General features: G+C 42.4%; 1 protein-coding gene across 3 annotated transcripts in view; it reads left to right on the top strand.

Moving 5' to 3' along the window:
• erc1 (ELKS/RAB6-interacting/CAST family member 1) overlaps positions 1–17,126 on the top strand; it is a 425,697-nt gene extending 408,571 nt beyond the window's left edge. For all 3 annotated transcript variants that reach the window (XM_033037518.1, XM_033037519.1, XM_033037520.1), the window contains one exon: positions 12,760–17,126. In XM_033037518.1, the coding sequence (XP_032893409.1) occupies positions 12,760–12,897 (138 nt within the window). In that variant the 3' untranslated portion in view covers positions 12,898–17,126. The remainder of the gene's footprint in view (positions 1–12,759) is intronic.
• Positions 17,127–17,558: the final 432 nt, after the last annotated feature.

Here is a 17,558-nt window from a genome sequence, read left to right as displayed (position 1 = left end):
TTTTTTAAAAATCACATCTTCACTAGCACGCTCAGTTTAACCTTGTATTCATCAATAAGCTTCCTACAGTAATTCCATAAACATCTTTTGCAAATGCAATTACACAATGAATCACAACATAAGTTGGCAAATTGAGTGATCTGTTGTTGCAATACTGTGTTATGGCCCTGTCCCACTGTACGAGTTCATTCAAGTGCTCTCCCGAGTTTTAAAAAAAAATCAAACTCGTGGTAAGCACGTAGAATGAATGTAGCGGGAACGTCGGAGCTCGGGGACGTCTCTTAGCGGCTCGTAACGCTAACAGCAGGTACTCGGGAAGACTCGCTAACGGCAGGTAAGCTCGGGAAGACTCGTGAAGATTTTTCAACATGTTGAAAAATGTCCACAAAAGCCCCGAGTACTTATGAGCGGCCATTATCGTAAATCTCCGAGTTCGAATCAGGGCAAACTCGGGGAGAACTCTTGAATGAACTAGTACAGTGGAACAGGGCTTTAAGTATTTAAGAATAGAAATTTCATGCGGAATCAGTCTTTCCTTCTATCCCGCTTCTCCATACATTGGTTATTAATTACTTTGTGATGTTCAGGTACCTTAGACAGATCTGCAAAGCCATGTTTAATGGTCAGAGACCAAACAAGTATAGGGTGCCTGTTTTGGATAATTGTTCAGAAATGAAGGTGGCTTTTTAAGACATGGGGTGGCAATCAGAAAAAGAAAAAGGAGACTGTGAAGATGATCAAATCAGAAGTGTATAAATGTTTAAAGAATTCAAACGCTATGGGATAGGGTTGAGAATCAGACTGAATGAACAGCTGAATCGGAGAACTGATGGACTGGTGAGGAAAGATATTTTATAATTCCTAAAGATAGTATAGAGTAGATTTCTACCTAATGGCACCCTGGTGTACAGAATCACATCTGCCTCCAGTCAACCGAAAAGAGGGAAAAGTGAAGAAAGCACGTGAAATTGATTACAATTAAAAGCCTTGCGTTTCTGTATATTTTTTTTATTCTCTGTTATTGTTGCCAATGTTGGCAATTATCATTGAAATTTAGGATGTACAATCTGGGAATGTTTATCTTGCCATCCCAGGTAAATGAATTGAAAGGAAGTTTACTGCATCAAAGGAGAATGTTTACTGATTTTCATACAGATTAGAACCATATGGGAATGGGGGATACTGATGTGGTGCTGGATGTTTCCTCAAGTCTTGATTTTGGCACAATAAGGGTGGGGAAAATAGACATATTTTGCTGTTCCAACATCACCAGACTGAATGAGTTGACAAACCTATATCGCTAAATGAATGATAATCAATGATTAGCAGTGCAGTTGCTGTTTACAACAGCGACAGATAGAGAAGTCGTACTACACGGTTACTGTACGCTCCCACACTTGCCCTTCTTCTGCGGTGCAGGGACTAGCTCCCAGTAATTTGGACATCTAGCACATTGGCATAGATAGGATAGACAGTCAAAATCTTTTTTTCCAGGATGCAAATATCAAATACTGGAGAGCGTAGCTTTAAGGTGAGAGAGGCAAAGTTTAAAGGAGATGTGCTGGGCAAGTCTTTTTACACAGAGGGTGGTGTGTGTCTGGAACACACTGCCAGGGGTTGGTGGTGGAGGCAGATACGATCCCAGCATTTAAGAGACTTTTGGATAGGGACATGGATATGCAGGAAAAGGAGAGATATGGGTTATGTGCAGGCAGATAAGAGTTGATCTCGGCATCATGTTTGACACTGATATTGTGGGCCGAAGGGCCTGTTCCTTTGCTACACTCTTCCATTTTCTATGTAGTCCTTATAATATGGCTAAGCCATGCAGGGGTCAAAGGGATCACAATATTGCTGGACACACATAATGGAAAAACGTACCCAGTCCCTCCTGACATGTCAAAGTGATACTGATCCCCCCCCTGTGAGATCATGTTGCTCTGGTCAATGACTAACTGAAAGAGGGACATGTGCTTCAAAGCAGCTGGTGTCATCATAGTGAGATCATCACCATGGGAAAAGGAATTCAGTCTCGCAAGGCAACTGCTGATATAATCTTCTTCCTAATAAACTTCAAGAAGAGGCAGAATTTAATGGATGAACACAGAAATTAACATTCAGGATCCATTGCATGTTGGTCCAATCTGCATATTCCTGGAGCAGAAGACTTTTCTGCTGAGAAAATCAGTTCCATGAATGGTCATTGGACTGTCAGTGCGTTCCCCTGTGTTACAGCCAAGCCCTCACAGTGCCTGCACTTACGCAGCAACACTGAGTGCCGTCCACTTCTGGTGGGACAGCCAGGCCAGCAGAGATGTAATGAAGGCTTTTGATTTATATACTGTAGATTGTAAGGTCATGTGCAGTTAATGATGAATCTTTCGAACTGTAGTTAGTGTTGCAATATAGAATGGAAGTCCATTTCTGCACCATCATAGTGACCAGATTTATCTGTACTTGTGATTTCAATTGAAAGATAAGTATTAACTGACGGACTAGGTCATCGCAAATGCTTTTCTTTCCAACAGACCACAAGGTCTATTACATCTTCATGGGTGGTGGTGGTGGCAAAGCTCAGCTCAATGCCTTGTTTGGAAGAATGGACTCATTAAATGGATAACCAGCCTGGAATGTTGTGCCCAAGGCTTTGGTGTGGGACTTAAACCCACAATCTTCTGCGTCAGAGATGATAGCACTATTGACCGAGTCTCAAATGCCACAAGGAAGTTTTGGTAGGGACCTTCATTCTGAAACCGCTTTGGATTTATTTTGTTGCTCTGAGTCATGCTCTCTGTTGCCCATTGTCTTCCCCACCCTGTTTCTGGAATGTAGCTGAACAAAGAAATAATACACGACTGATTTTGCAATTAATTCTGATGCCGTAATCCAAAGAAAAAAGATCAATATGAAATGCCATCAGTTATCCTGCCTTCACCACAGTTGACTCAAGATGAATGTATGGCTGATCCAAGGATAGCATTCCAATGTAAAGAATCACTTCCTCTGCATTGCCGTTCTATATTGTGCCTAATCCAGACATTGCCCTTAAAATATAGACATGCTCTGAGCAAAAACGGCTGTCCCTAACTATTTAAGATAGACACAAAAAAGCTGGAGTAACTCAGCGGGACAGGCAGCATCACTGGAGAGAAGGAATTATTATTTTTTCTTCAAAATATACTTTATTCCAGAAATAAATAAATACAATACACATTCTCGGAGGCTATACATTCAATACCGATTACACAAAGTGCACAATTTTTCAACGTGCGCAGTGTGAAGAACACTTTGCGATGTATAAACGCTTTGCAGTACCTGGTCAAGGTCAAGGCAGACAGGACTTTTCTGCAGGACTGCGGGCTGCCACACCTCCACGGCTATCGGAGGTGGTCGCGATGATGGCCCCATGGACTGTCGGTATGGGGAGGGGGTGGTTTGAGTGGGAAGGGATGCTAACCAGGGAGTTACGGAGGGAACGGTCTCTGCGGAAGTCGGAAAGGGGTGGAGATTGGAAAATGTGGTTAGTGGTGGGATCCCATTGGAGGTGGTGGAGGATTTTGGAGGATTATGTGTTGATTGCTACGGCTGATGGGGTGGAAGGTAAGGACTAGGGGGACGCTGTCTCTGTTGCGACTAGGGGAGGGGGAGCAAGAGCGGAGCTGTGGGGTACCGAGGAGATACGAGTGAGGGCCTAATTTATAATGGGAGAGGGGAGCCCCCCGTTCTCTAAAGAATGAGGACATCTCTGATGTTCCAGTATGGAACACCTCATCTTGGGTACAGATGCGGCGTAGACGGAGGAATTGGGAGTAGGGGATAGGGGCTTTGCAGGACTCAGGGTGGGAAGGCGTGTAGTCAAGATAGTTGTAGGAGTCAGTGGGTTTGTAATAGACGTCAGTCAATAGTCTTGTGATGGAGACTGTGAGATCAAGAAAGGGGAAGGAGGTGTCGGAGATGGTCCGAGTAAATTTGAGTGCAGGATGAAAATTAGTGGTGAAGTTGATAATTAACTAACTATCTGTCTTAATTGCTTAGCTGAATTGAAGTGTCAGTGCTGCATGTTGATCACTTTACACACTTGCCGTTCCTTTATGATTTTTTTATTTTATTTTTTAAACCAGAAGGAAAGTTCTATGATTTAAAAGTCAGTTATAGTATTGCTGAAAGTGGGGAGGTACAAATTTTACAATTTCTGCAGTCGTCCGTCATTATAAAATACTGATCTAAAACATAATTTCTGTAGCTAAATAGGTATACATGAATCGCAAGTTGTGGGTAGCTTCAAAAAACCTCTGATCTAATTCTGACTGAATTTGGTTTTCTGAGGCCTTGGATATAGTCATAATGACATACAGCACGGAAAATGCACTTCGGCCCAACTCGTCCATGGTGACCAAGATGCCCCTTCTATGCTAGTCCCATTTGCCCACATTTTGTCCATATCCCTCTAAACCTTTTTATCCCATGTAGCTGTCCAAGTGTCTTTTAAATACTGTTGTACCTGCCTCAATTATCTCTTCTGGCAGTTCATTCCATATACCCACCATCCACTGTGTGAAAAAGTTGCCTCTCTGACCTATTAAATCTTTCCCCTCTCACCCTAAACCTATGTCCTCTGGTTCCTGACTTGCCCACCCTGGGGCAGTCTCTGTGCATTCACCCTATCAATTCCCATCATTATTTTATACACCTCTATAAGATAACCCCTTTGCCTCATGTGCTGCAAGGAATAATCAGACAATAATCCTATCTAATGATAGTCATTGTCTGATTATTATGGTCCCATATCAAGCTGTGAAGTAGTGAAATGTTGAGTCGATATTATTGGCCTTGAATGTGTAAGGGTATGCAGTTTAACAATAAAGGTCCCCACAGTTATATTCCTTTCCACACTATCCTTGTATCTTGCATGCACTTTGTTTCTGTTTTATTTTGAGTAAAGCCATTAACAGCTGCAGTAACCAGAACTGAGCATAAATATTTATTCCAAGGGTTCCTAAGGCACATTACTGAAATTCTATTTATTAAACTGTTTAATAGTTTGTATCCTTTTAGTACAAATAATTATCCGTTAATCATTGTTGCAACAAAACAGAGGAGAAGATGAGATCTAGTGATATTTTAATCTGTGGGAGCAAAATGCAAATTGGATATCTGCAGCTAATTGTATTTACAGATATATATTCAATGTTCCTTTACATCTTGTGTATTAATTCATTACTAATGATGGGGTTTAATCACCTCACCTGAAATACTCTCATGTTGAAATACCTGTCACCTGACCAGGCTCATTTCCCAATGCAAGGTCCAATATAATCCCTCCTCTGTTTGTACGATCAAGAAAGCCTTTCAAGGAAACTTGCATTGAAGTAAACTTACTTTCTGCCCACCAGTCTGACTATGTTCATCACTGTCCCTGTCTCACCTTCCTTTTAGACTTGCTCCCCATAACCTCGATCTTGTCATCAGTCTCTGCACATGCTACTACTCACGTTTCCACCCCACGTTCACTAGTTTAAACCCTTCCGGCGAGCAGGAACGAGCCTCTCTGCCAGGACATTAATCCCCCACGCTGTTCGGATACAGCACATCCCTCTTGCACAGGTCTCCCCCGCCCAGGAAGAGATCCTAGTGATCCATATACAATCCCACCCTCCTGCATTAGCTCCTTAGCCACGTATTGAACTGCACTATCTTTCAACTCCTTGCCTCACTAGCTAGTAGCACTAGCTCATCACAATCCTGGAGGGTCCAGTTTTTAAACCTGTTACCAAACACCCATAATACTCCTTGCAGGACCCCATCTCCCTTCTCCTTGTGTCATTGGTAGCAATGTGGACCATAATCTCTGCTTGCTCCTTCTCCCCACTCAGAATATGCCATGTTCCCCCAGGGTTACCCTTGACACTGGCACCAGGAAGAGAACACACCATCCTGGAGTCTCATTTCCAACCTCAGAAACTCCTATCTGTACCCCTGATGTAGAGATTTCTATCAGTATTAACCCCTTGTTGTATGATCATCACAGTTTATTGATTTCCTATCTTGAAAATAGTTGCATTGAATTTCAAATAACTCAGACATGGTTAATGCTGTCCAATCATTTCTATTTTACATCCCTGGCCCAGATAAACATGATTAGCCTAGATTGTCACTAAAATTCTGTTCATAGGAATATGCATATATACAATGTTTTTTTGGTAAATTTGTGGGTAAACCTGCTAAGAGATGGAATAATTGATTCAACGGTAGACAAAAATGCTGGAGAAACCCAGCGGGTGAGGCAACATCTATGGAGTGAAGGAATAGGTGACGATTCGGGTCGACACCCTTCTTCAGACTAAAGAAGGGTCTCGATCCGAAACGTCACCTATGCCTTGGCTCCATAGATGCTGCCTCACCCGCTGAGCTTCTCCAGCATTTTTGTCTACCTGCGATTTTTCCAGCATCTGCAGTTCTTTCTAAAACGAATCATTGACTCAAAACTGCGAAAGTACAGCAATCGTCAAACAAAAAGAAAAAACATTTGAATGGGAAAGACCCAGTAAGGATGTGAGCGTGGGGTATAGACATTTGTAACCACCACCAAGGGAATTGTTTCTCTCATAACCTCTGGCGGAAAGGACTGTAAATTGTTCCGAGAGGCAGTCATTTGTTGTAGATTAGACTGTACAAATATTTTGACACTTTGGCACGGCGGTGTTACAAATCACGGAGATGTTGGGCAAATCTGCCATCAATTCAAATCCATTCACTTGACAACACAGGTCAATGGGAGCGAGCTGCACATACAGTAAATGGTACTTTTAAAATTATGATTTCTTAATTTTCCAAACAGCATCATGTTATCCACTACCCCAAGTCTTTTACCCAGAACCAGAGGACATAGGTTTAATGTAAAAGGGGTACAATTTAATGGGAATCTGACGGGTAATTTTTTCACACAGCGTTATCTGCGTTTAGAATGATGCACTCTTGTCCAACAAGAGCATAGAAAATGTTGTGTGAAATATATAGAATGAGAGTAATATATGCACAAAATGTAGCAGAAACACTGCCATTTTGCTGTGACTATCTCATTCTTCATAATGTATTTCTGTTTACACAAAACAAATTCAATACAGGATCATTTATTCTCCTGAAACATCCTAAATTCTACCCACTCTGTATTTAGTGCAGACGATGGTACAGAAGATGTCAGAGTGGTGCAGGATGGGGATGGGGCTCCAGTGGGGACTTTGCAGAAAGCACACTGTTGGTTAATCATTGATTGCATTCCCATGCTCTGAGAGAACACTCCAAGTTGGAAGCATTGAATTGTGAAATCACTATGTTCGCTACAGGATAATTATAATAATAATCAGTCTTATCAGCACAGTTTTGTACTGCGATAGAAACTGTTTAGTTTCATTACTTTATAATCCAATTGTTGATCACACTGCCCTTGTGATTCTAGAAAGAATACCCAAAATCTACTTTCTAATTTTTTGCAATGTCGAATTCCATTTGTTTAATTATAATTTATCTCTGCAATCTCCTTACAAAATGGAAACACAAATGTTCGGAAACTTGCGTTATTGCGTGTCATGAAGCATTAATATATTCAATCGATTAGATTCATATCAAATGAAGTTTCACTCAGGGTGCCATGGAAATGGAATGAGTTGCCGGAGGAAGTGGTAGAGGCAGTTTCAATGATGACATTAAGTGGGGTGAGCTCAGTTAGCCCACTTGTTTGGCATGGGTGAGTTGGGCCAAAGTGCCTGTTTCCATGCCACGATGACTTCATGACTCTTAAGTATAACTGATCAGGTTACTCATTAACCAATTAAGTTATACATTCTTTTCAAAGTCATAATAAGTGCGAGATTCACTTAAGGGGGAAATATTAATCCTTCAATAACCAAAAAGCCAACAGTCCATTGTTTTCAATAATAAACACTTAACATTGAAAATTGAGAGACAACACAGAACAGGTCTTTCAGCCACCAAGTCAACAACCATCAACCACCTCAAACTGTACATCAATCCCATCAATTTACCAACACGATAATAATAATAATAATAATAATAAATTTTATTTATGGGCGCCTTTCAAGAGTCTCAAGGACACCTTACAAAAATTTAGCAAGTAGAGGAAAAACATGTATGCGGAATGAAATAAATAGTAGAGACATGACTAGTACACAAATTAAAGACAGAATTTAATTCAAAACACAATAGAGGCAATTCAAGCACAGATGAATTCCCCAAGGGGGGACGTGGGGCTAAGGATAGGCAGAGGTGAAGAGATGGGTCTTGAGGCGGGACTGGAAGATGGTGAGGGACACGGAATTGCGGATCAGTTGGGGGAGGGAGTTCGAGAGCCTGGGAGCTGCCCTGGAGATGGCTCTGTCCCCAAAACTGCGGAGGTTGGATTTGTGGATGGAGAGGAGACCAGCTGATGTGGATCTGAGGGACCGTGAGGGTTGGTAGGGGGAGAGGAGGTCAGTGAGATATGGGGGGGCCAGATGGTGGAGGGCTTTGTAGGTGAGGATCAGGATTTTGTAGGTGATCCGGTGGGAGATGGAAGCCAGTGAAGTTGTTTGAGGACTGGAGTGATGTGATGCCAGGATTTGGTGTGGGTGATGAGTCGGGCGGCTGCGTTCTGGACCAGTTGGAGTCGGTTGATGTAGGTGGAGCTGATGCCAAGGAGAAGTGAGTTGCAGTAGTCCAGTCGGGAGGAGATGAAGGCATGGATGAGTCTTTCAGCAGCGGGAGGTGTGAGAGAGGGTCTGATTTTGGCGATGTTGCGGAGGTGAAAGAAGGAGGTTTTAATGACATGGCGGATGTGAGGCTCAAGGGAGAGGGTGGAATCAAAGATCACGCCAAGGTTGCGGGCCTGGGGAGATGGGGAGACAGTGGTGCCGTCGATGGTGAGAGTGGGGTTATTGATTTTGCTGAGTGTGGATTTGGAGTCTATGAGGAGGAATTCTGTTTTATCGCTGTTGAGTTTGAGGAAGTTATGTTGCATCCAGGTTTTTATAACTGACAAACAGGAGTTGATATGGGAGAGGGGGGGGGGGGGGTTGTGGGGGGATTTGGTGCCAAGGTAGATCTGGGTGTCATCGGCGTAACAGTGGAAGTCCAGGTTGAAGTGGCGGAGTATCTGACCAAGGGGGAGGATGTAGATGATGAAGAGCAGGGGGCCGAGTACGGAGCCTTGGGGAACGCCTTGAGTGACTGTGGCTGTAGCAGAGGTGTGGTTATGGAGAGAGATGAAGTGGGATCTGTTGGAAAGGTAGGAACAGAGCGAGCTGAGTGCAGAACCTTCAATGCCAAGGTTCCCAAGTCTGGTAAGCAGGATGTTATGGTTCACTGTATCGAAGGCTGCACTCAGGTCGAGGAGGATGAGGATGTTGAGGGAACCAGTGTCAGCAGAGGTGAGGAGGTCGTTGAGGACTTTGAGGAGAGCGGTTTCTGTGCTATGGAGGGGGCGAAAACCAGATTGGAGGGGTTCAAGTAGGTTATACGCAAGGAGGTGGGAATGAAGTTGTGCTGCAACGATACGCTCCAGGGTTTTTGAAAGAAAGGGGAGGTTTGAGATTGGCCGGTAGTTAATGAGAGAGGAGGGATCAAGACCAGGTTTCTTTAAGATTGGTGTGACAGCAGCAGTTTTGAAAGCGGAGGGGACAATACCTTGGGACAATGAGGAGTTGAAGAGATTAGTGAGGTAGGGGCAGAGAACGGGGAGGCAGGACTTCAGCAGGGGACTGGGGAGAGGGTCGAGGGAGCAGGTAGTGGGTTTGGAAGAGCTGATGAGTTTGGAGATTTCAGTAGGGGTGAGCAGGTCAAACTGGGAGAGGAAGCAGAGTGGAGGAGGGTAAGGAGGTCAGTGGAGATGTTGAAAGGAGGGGCCTTGGTAGATGGTGGAGTAGATGCTGGGGAGTCGGGTACAGGGGATAAAGATTGATAGATGGTGCTGATTTTATCAGCGAAAAAGTGGAGGAATGAGTTGCAGAGAACCGGAGTAGAGGTAGGGAGAGTGTTGGCTCGAGGCTTGAGGAGGTTGCCCACTGTGGAGAAGAGGGTTCTGTGGTTTAGGCAGGGGTCGGTGAATATGGAGGAGAGTTAGGCAGATTTTGCAGCAATGAGGGCATCTTTGTAGGCAATGAGGTGGAGTTTGTAAGCTTCATGGTGGACTGTGAGAGATGATTTCTTTGTGAGTCGTTCAAGTCGGCGACCAGTCTGTTTCAGCTTACGAAGTGCAGGTGTGTACCAGGGTGAAGATGTGTTAAAAGTTACGGTTCTTGTTTTGAGGAGGGCCAGAATGTTAAGGGAGGTATACAAGGTGGAGTTGAGATGGTTTGTGAGATCATCAGGTGAGATATGGGTTGAGTCCAGGGGGAGAGTGGTGGAGAGCAGATCAGAGAGATGGTGGGGATCGATGGATTTTAGATTACGGAAGGTGATTTCTCAGAGGAAGCGGGGGCGAGGTGTCGGAGAAGGGATGGTGAACCGTATAAGCTTATGATCAGAGAGGGGGAAGTGGCATGGATGGAGGTCGAGTACCGGTTGATTTGTGGAGCAGACCAGGTCAAGGATGTGACCTTTGTCATGGGTGGGAAAGGTGACGTGCTGAGTGAGAGAGAAGTTGTCAAGTAAAATTCAGATGCGAGCTTGCAGGTGGGGGAGTCCATATGAATATTTAAGTCACCAAGTAGCAGCAGACGTGGGGAGAGGGATGAGGCAAGTGTGAGGAGTTCAGTGAAGTCAGATTGGAAGGAGGGTTTTGGTTTAGGTGGCCGGTAAATGAGGATGACTGTCATGGAGGAAAGGGCTTTGAAGGCGAGGAATTCAAATGATGCTACTGGGGGGAAGGTGAGTTCAGTGATCCGAAAGTTCTGGTTGAAAATAACAGCTAGGCCACCTCCATGGCGGGAGGGGTGGGGTTTGGAGATGTAATTAAATCCAGGTGGGGATGCTTGATTGAGGGAGAAGAATACATTGGGTTGTTGCCAGGTTTCAGTGAGCAGAAGGAAGTCCAGAGTGTTGTCAAGGATTAGTTCATGGAGGGCAAGGGCTTTGTTGTTGAGCGACCTGGTGTTGAGGAGGGCAAAGTTGGCATTGTGAGAGGGTGGAGGGATGGGGGCAGGCTGGAGAGATCTGAAGTTGTCCCAGTTGACAGTGCGTGCGGTCAGCTGGGATGGGGTGACGCGGTTGAGGGGGGGCAGAGCGTGGTAGTGAGCAGATGGATGGAATGGAACGATAGAGGCAAATAGCCTACTAACCCACACATCTTTTGGATGTGAGCGGAAACAGGAACACCAGGTGGAATCCTACATGGTCAAAGGGAGAACATGCAAACTCCACGTAGACAGCACCCTTTGGTGGCAATGGAGGGGCAGGATGGGAGGTGGAATGATTGGTGACATAAAAGGAGAAAGTTGCTACACACAATAAACTACAAACTTTAGGTGCAATAATGTATGGGTATGCAGTGTGAGTGTACAGGAATACACTGCTACAGGTTGCTGGATTAGACATTTGTACCTTTGAGAGCATTTCCATTGTAAAAGTGCCATTTCTGAAATGTCACTGTGTCTGACATATTCTTGCATGGCAGCAGAGGGACTTGGAGGAATAGTCACTCTTGTGGCCGAGAGCAACTTCCCATTCCCTTCCACATGTCTTAGTATTTGGCACTGTTGCTGGAACGGTGGTCAGCTGCCTGCCTTCTTGGCAGCAGTGAATATTTAATGTGTGGCTGTACAGACTAACTTACACTGAATATAACATTTTGGATGAGTTTCAAAGTATATATCAGAGAATGGTCTCTCCATAAAATGCTATAAAAATGACAATTGTAAATCAAATAGCATTTGCTGAATCTGGCAATTCACTTCACTAATGTCTTCAAGCCATTGTGGATGTAGGAAATAATGGATATTGTTGGATGGATGCCCTTTGAATTCTTACTTAAACGGAGTACCAAACATTCTTGGCTTCTCAAGTTCTTGGCTGAAGCATTTTTTTTTTAAGGAGCATTTAACATTTACAAAAGCTATTGTGGGTGGAATTCTAGCAATTTTTTTTCTGTCACTGAATATACATGGAGTTCCCTTTGTCACTGTGTCAGAAGGAGTGGAAATAAGTGGAGCGACATCTACAAAGTGTTTACAACACAAGATGACATTGTTTTTTAGTTTTGGAGATACAATGCGTAAACAGGCTCTTCGACCCACCAAGTCCACACCGACCAGCAATCCCTGCACACTAACACTATACTACACACACTAGGGGCGATTTACATTTATATCAAGCTAAGGTACACAAAAATGCTGGAGAAACTCAGCAGGTGCAGCAGCATCTATGGAGCGAAGGAGATAGGCAACCTTGGGTTTCGGCCCGAAATGTTGCCTATCTCCTTCGCTCCATAGATGCTGCTGCACCCGCTGAGTTTCTCCAGCATTTTTGTGTACCTTCGATTTTCCAGCATCTGCAGTTCCTTCTTTAACACTTTATATCAAACTAATTAGCCTAAAAAGCTGTACGCCTTTGGGAGGAAACCGGAGCACCCAGAGAAAATCCACGCAGGACACGGGGAGAACATACAAACTCTGTACAGGCACGCACCCGTAGTCAGGATCGAACCCGGGTCTCTGTCGCTGTAAGGCAGCAACTCTACCGCTGCGCCACCGTGCCGCCCTCCAGTCTTCTAACTTTACTTAGTAGCCTGAGGAATGGATAAAATCAGTTGTGTCCACTTTTGTTTTGCAGCTGAACGCTGAGCTTGAACAGTGTGAGAAAGAAAGTTCCCAACTTCAGGACTACGCCAACACCATCCTCCAGCAGATTGCCGACCACTGCCCTGACATCCTTGAACTGGTAGTCAATGCCTTGGAAGAATCCTCGTGAGTCCCCGTGATTGGACATCAGTGCTGAGCTAAGAAAGAAAAATGTTGCTGTCGATTTTTTTAGAATTTGTATTTGTTTCTTTAAAATTTCTTACGATCACGTGACATTGATCACACTTACTGCAAATAAATGTTCTATGCAAATTTTGATAAAAGAAAAGGCAAGGCACCAAGTTACAGCTGTTTCCGTTGAACCCTTTAGATCCTAAAATAACTGTAAACCCCCTTAGTGTTAAATCCACAAAGGGGTGTGAGGATATGGAATTTCATAACTCTCTTACAATTGCTTGAGTTTTGTATTATTACTACTAAGTTCTCTGTCTTGGGCACACGAACTGCAATTATTCCAATGACACTTACATTGGCTCATTGTCACAGTAGCCCTCTGGAAAATAGACATGTTCCATTCTATATATCATGGTTCTCCATGGTTTCTGGCTTGAGTTTAACAAAGTGCAAAAAAACAGAATAATAGGGTCCAATAGGTCTTGTTATATAGCAGTATTTCGATGACTAGCTCAGTCTAACTCTACAGTTTTGAACTTAAGATCAAAAATGCTGTCATCAATTCTGTGGAGCAGTGATTAAAACAAAGTATTAATCTTTTCAATTGGTGTGCCTGAGCTGGATTCCCAATAGAACAGATTATTCTTTCTTATTTTTACTGGTTTCCTCAAAGGGCCTTGATACTTGAAAATATTTCATGTCATTTATTTTAGGTTCTAAAGGGTTGTCGCAATGCACTAACAGAATCTTCCCGGCCCACTCCAGCTCTGGGTGGTATCAGCACTGTTAATTCCTATGGTGCACAAGTACAGCAAACTACGGTTATACATTCTAAAGTAAAACTGGTGTTTAGCAACGACATGGAACCTCCATTCTCTGCCACAGAGTGCAATGGAAATTGGCAGACAAGCAAAAACCACCACATTTTGGCTTTAGCCGTATAATGCGAAAACACATTCAGGCTGAAGCATGAAGCAGCACATATGTAAATAATATGAATTGCATGGACTGTCTTTATGATGTGCGATTTATGCTATTCATTAGGAGAGTATAGTTAGTGGGCTGCAATACAAGTTTATCTCTCATGCAACCAATTGGCCTTTGACAAATTCTAACACATAATTAGGAAGACAATGTTTAATTGAAGTGTAGATAACAGAGGTCACGTCGTGTGCATAAAGACACTTGTAACTTAACTCCGCACAAAGCAAATACTTAAAGCACAGCACTGCCAAAACTGTACTTGTCAGTCTATCTAAAGGAACTTTGCATTTGTGGATGACATCCCCCTCTCCGACAGTACACTCTTACAATACTTGTCTCCTTTGCAACACTATATTGTGATTTACTAGTGCAATTGATGCCACTTTTTAATGCATGGTTTTAGTTGTTCCACAGTGCCACCAGGGCATTGAGAAGGGTGGGAATTTGAATTGTCATAGTCTTTTAACACTAGACAAGTGTTGTCCAAATGAGGGCAGATCTGTCACCAATTTTTGATAAGACTCCTTTGAGAGGAATGAGCAGCCGAGGACACTGTCATTGTAGTGGAGTTCAACTAGCGGTGAATGAAATCCATTCTGAGAAAATGCTGTGGTAATCTGCTTTACGTTTGATTAATTTTATACATACATTATTCCAAATATTCTTGTTAGATCAATGGTCTGAATTCTGTAGAACAACATCATGTTTTGATATTTACATTGTTACAATGACTAGGTCACTTTAATTCAATGCCTTAAACATTAAACATTCAAGCTATGTGCTGGGCATTTCCTCTTCAGGTAATATTTAGTATTAATTAGTAAACCTGAAGTTTAGGTGATATGCTGTTGTTTGCTCATGTAAAAATATAGCAATTCAGAATCAGAGTCCCCAAGCGTCTGAATGAGCGATAGATGACTGACGCAGCAAACAACAGTGTTTCGAGTTACACTTAAGAAATAAATAGGAATAGTTTTGTGCAGAAGACAGCCATTAAAATAGCTATTGAATCATAGTCAATTAAGTTTGAAGCTGAAATTAGAGAGTTGAAAAATTCAAACCACTAATAAGGAATCAAAGACATAGGGTTATACTGCACGGAAAAGGAGTCCTCTGGTTCATTGAAACCATACTAACCATCAGACATCCATGAGGCAGAAGCACATTTAGTTACATCTGTATCAAGGCTGTTATTATACAACATTTTATGAATGTCACTTTCAGTATTTCATTTGAAAAATTCTATGCAAACAAATACTAAGCTTAGCCTCTGATACTTTTTGTTAACTGATTAAAATAAATTATAACAATGCTCTAAAACATGTATATATGTCTCACAAAGTCTCAAATCTGTGTGCTAGATTTGCATTAATAATCGACTGCTAAAAGTGGACACTTATTTTTAAACCGTTCTGGCCACATAATGATATTCAGTAAATTGAGAAAAAATATTTCTTATTAGATCTAATTCCTGTTCAGCATATATCCCATGAACATGCTTGGGGAAAGGTGGTGTACAGCAATATATACAGTTATTCAATGTGCCTAGAGTTAGTGTGTGCAGGTATATTGGATCACAGTAGAGTGTATAAATACACTAAACTTTGATCGAGTATACAGATGCACTGGACTATGGTACGGTCTACAGATACATTAGATCGTGCTGGAGTAGGCTGGACTGTGGTAAGATAGACAGATACGTATGCTTGGCTGTAGTAGGGTGGACAGATGGGCTTGGCCATGGTAGGGTCTATAGACATGGATGCCCATGGCTGGAGGTACAGATATGCTGGACTATGAAGCTCAGTTTAAGGCATTGATACATTGGGTGCTGCTTTCTATTAAGAGATGGAATATGTGATTTATTAGCAAGAATTTTACAGCACAGATGGCATATGACAATAGCTGATTGAGAATTAAAGCAGAAATAAAATGAAATAGCTCAGAACTTCAGTGATTCAGTAAATAACCATACAAGGCAGTAATTGTATTGAGCTGGGCTTTGTAACATGAGAGCAAATCTCAAATTATTTCCGAAGATCAACACATTGAACTACTGCCTAAATTCATTGGCCTGCAATATTGGTGATAGTTTTGTTTATAATGTTGACTTTGTTGTATTGAGAGTGACTGTCGGTTTTATGCCTGAACGAAAATATTAGTGGTGCTTATTTAGGAGCTAAAAGTATGCATCATTGGCTGGTGCCGCAGAATATCAGGTTTTTAGGAATGAGGAGATTACTGGGAAACAAACCAAATAATATGCTGTTGAACAAACTGTCTGCAGCTCCTTAAATGTAAAAGGTAAAACACTAAGCAACAATGTACTACGCTGTACATAGTCTAAGGATTTAGGATTGAATTTCAGTTCCTGCTCCATCTGAGGTCCTCACAATTGGGCCCAGCAACATTCTTGGCAGCTCTGAAAGATAATCAGCCAAGATTATTTGGTATTCAATGACTGCTAATGGAAAATATAAAACGTTACACTGGTTTGGACCAGGAATCTCCTTACCCCGTGTTTGTGATGTTAGCTATACCGAGGTAAAGAGGTGTTCGGCATTTCCTTTTCCGTACAATAAAGAGAACTCTCTTAAGGCTAATTTCAAAGTGATAATATTAGGATCCAGGGAAAGAACAGAAACTATTAATGTAATTGAAGCAGTCAGCTCCAGTCCTGGGAGGAAATTGTACTCGATGCAATTTAATCATATAATAACTTTTTAATTAAAGCACATTTCCCTTGGAAAATATATTCATATTTTATGACAGAAATTTTTCCTAATAACAAAAAAAACAATGATTAAGAGTTTTCAGTCACTCTGTTCTTTAATATCTGGTGAATCAATCAACATTCCTCCAGTCCCAATACTACACTTGCATGTAGCACACACACACGCACAACACACACACACACACACACACACAACACACACACAACACACACACACACACCACACACAACGCATACAGACTATCTGTTATGCACTGAAGTAACAGGATGTCGTCAAGGCATTAAGTAAATATGTCACAAAGTAGCTAACATCCCTGCTGCGTGCAACACTTTCCAATGTCTCAGCTGGATCGTTGCCAGAACTCCCCCCTGTGTCCTTGTTCTGTTGTATGAATGCTCTCAACAACAACAAAAATTGAACCGAGAATAATAAACTGATGATTTGTTATCACCCACTCTAGACGACTGAGCAGGGCAATTTTTAATTCTGATGAAAGGTCATTGACAAAAAAGGTTTCTTCGTCCACAGATGCTGTCCAACCAACTGAGTGTCTCCAATGTTTTCTGATTTTATTTCATGTTTCCAACATCTGCTGTTTTACAATGACATCATTCTTTGTCATTGCCATGTGCCTCACTTTGAACAAATGGATTATAGCCAGGGTTCTCCTCAAAATTCTTTCCTTTTTCTCTTGGGCATGGATTTCATTAACTCTTCCTCCACTTCAACTTGAATTAAAAGATACGTGTCCTCCCTGGTTTACAGCAGGATTCTGTTCCTGAGAACTGTTCATAAACCAAACATTTTGTTAGTTGTAAATGGGGTCACAAACCTAGTCCTTGCTCTGCAGAAGCTGTCGGGGAGGTGGGTTGTCCCACAGGGGGGGGGGGGGCATTTCAAATCTCATTTAGCCATTCTTAATATGATATGATATTAG

This window comes from Amblyraja radiata, chromosome 19 (assembly GCF_010909765.2).
Source record: "Amblyraja radiata isolate CabotCenter1 chromosome 19, sAmbRad1.1.pri, whole genome shotgun sequence".
NCBI lineage: Eukaryota > Metazoa > Chordata > Chondrichthyes > Rajiformes > Rajidae > Amblyraja > Amblyraja radiata.
The sequence above is the reverse complement of the archived record's forward strand: the minus strand, read 5'-3'. Positions and strand labels throughout refer to the sequence as shown.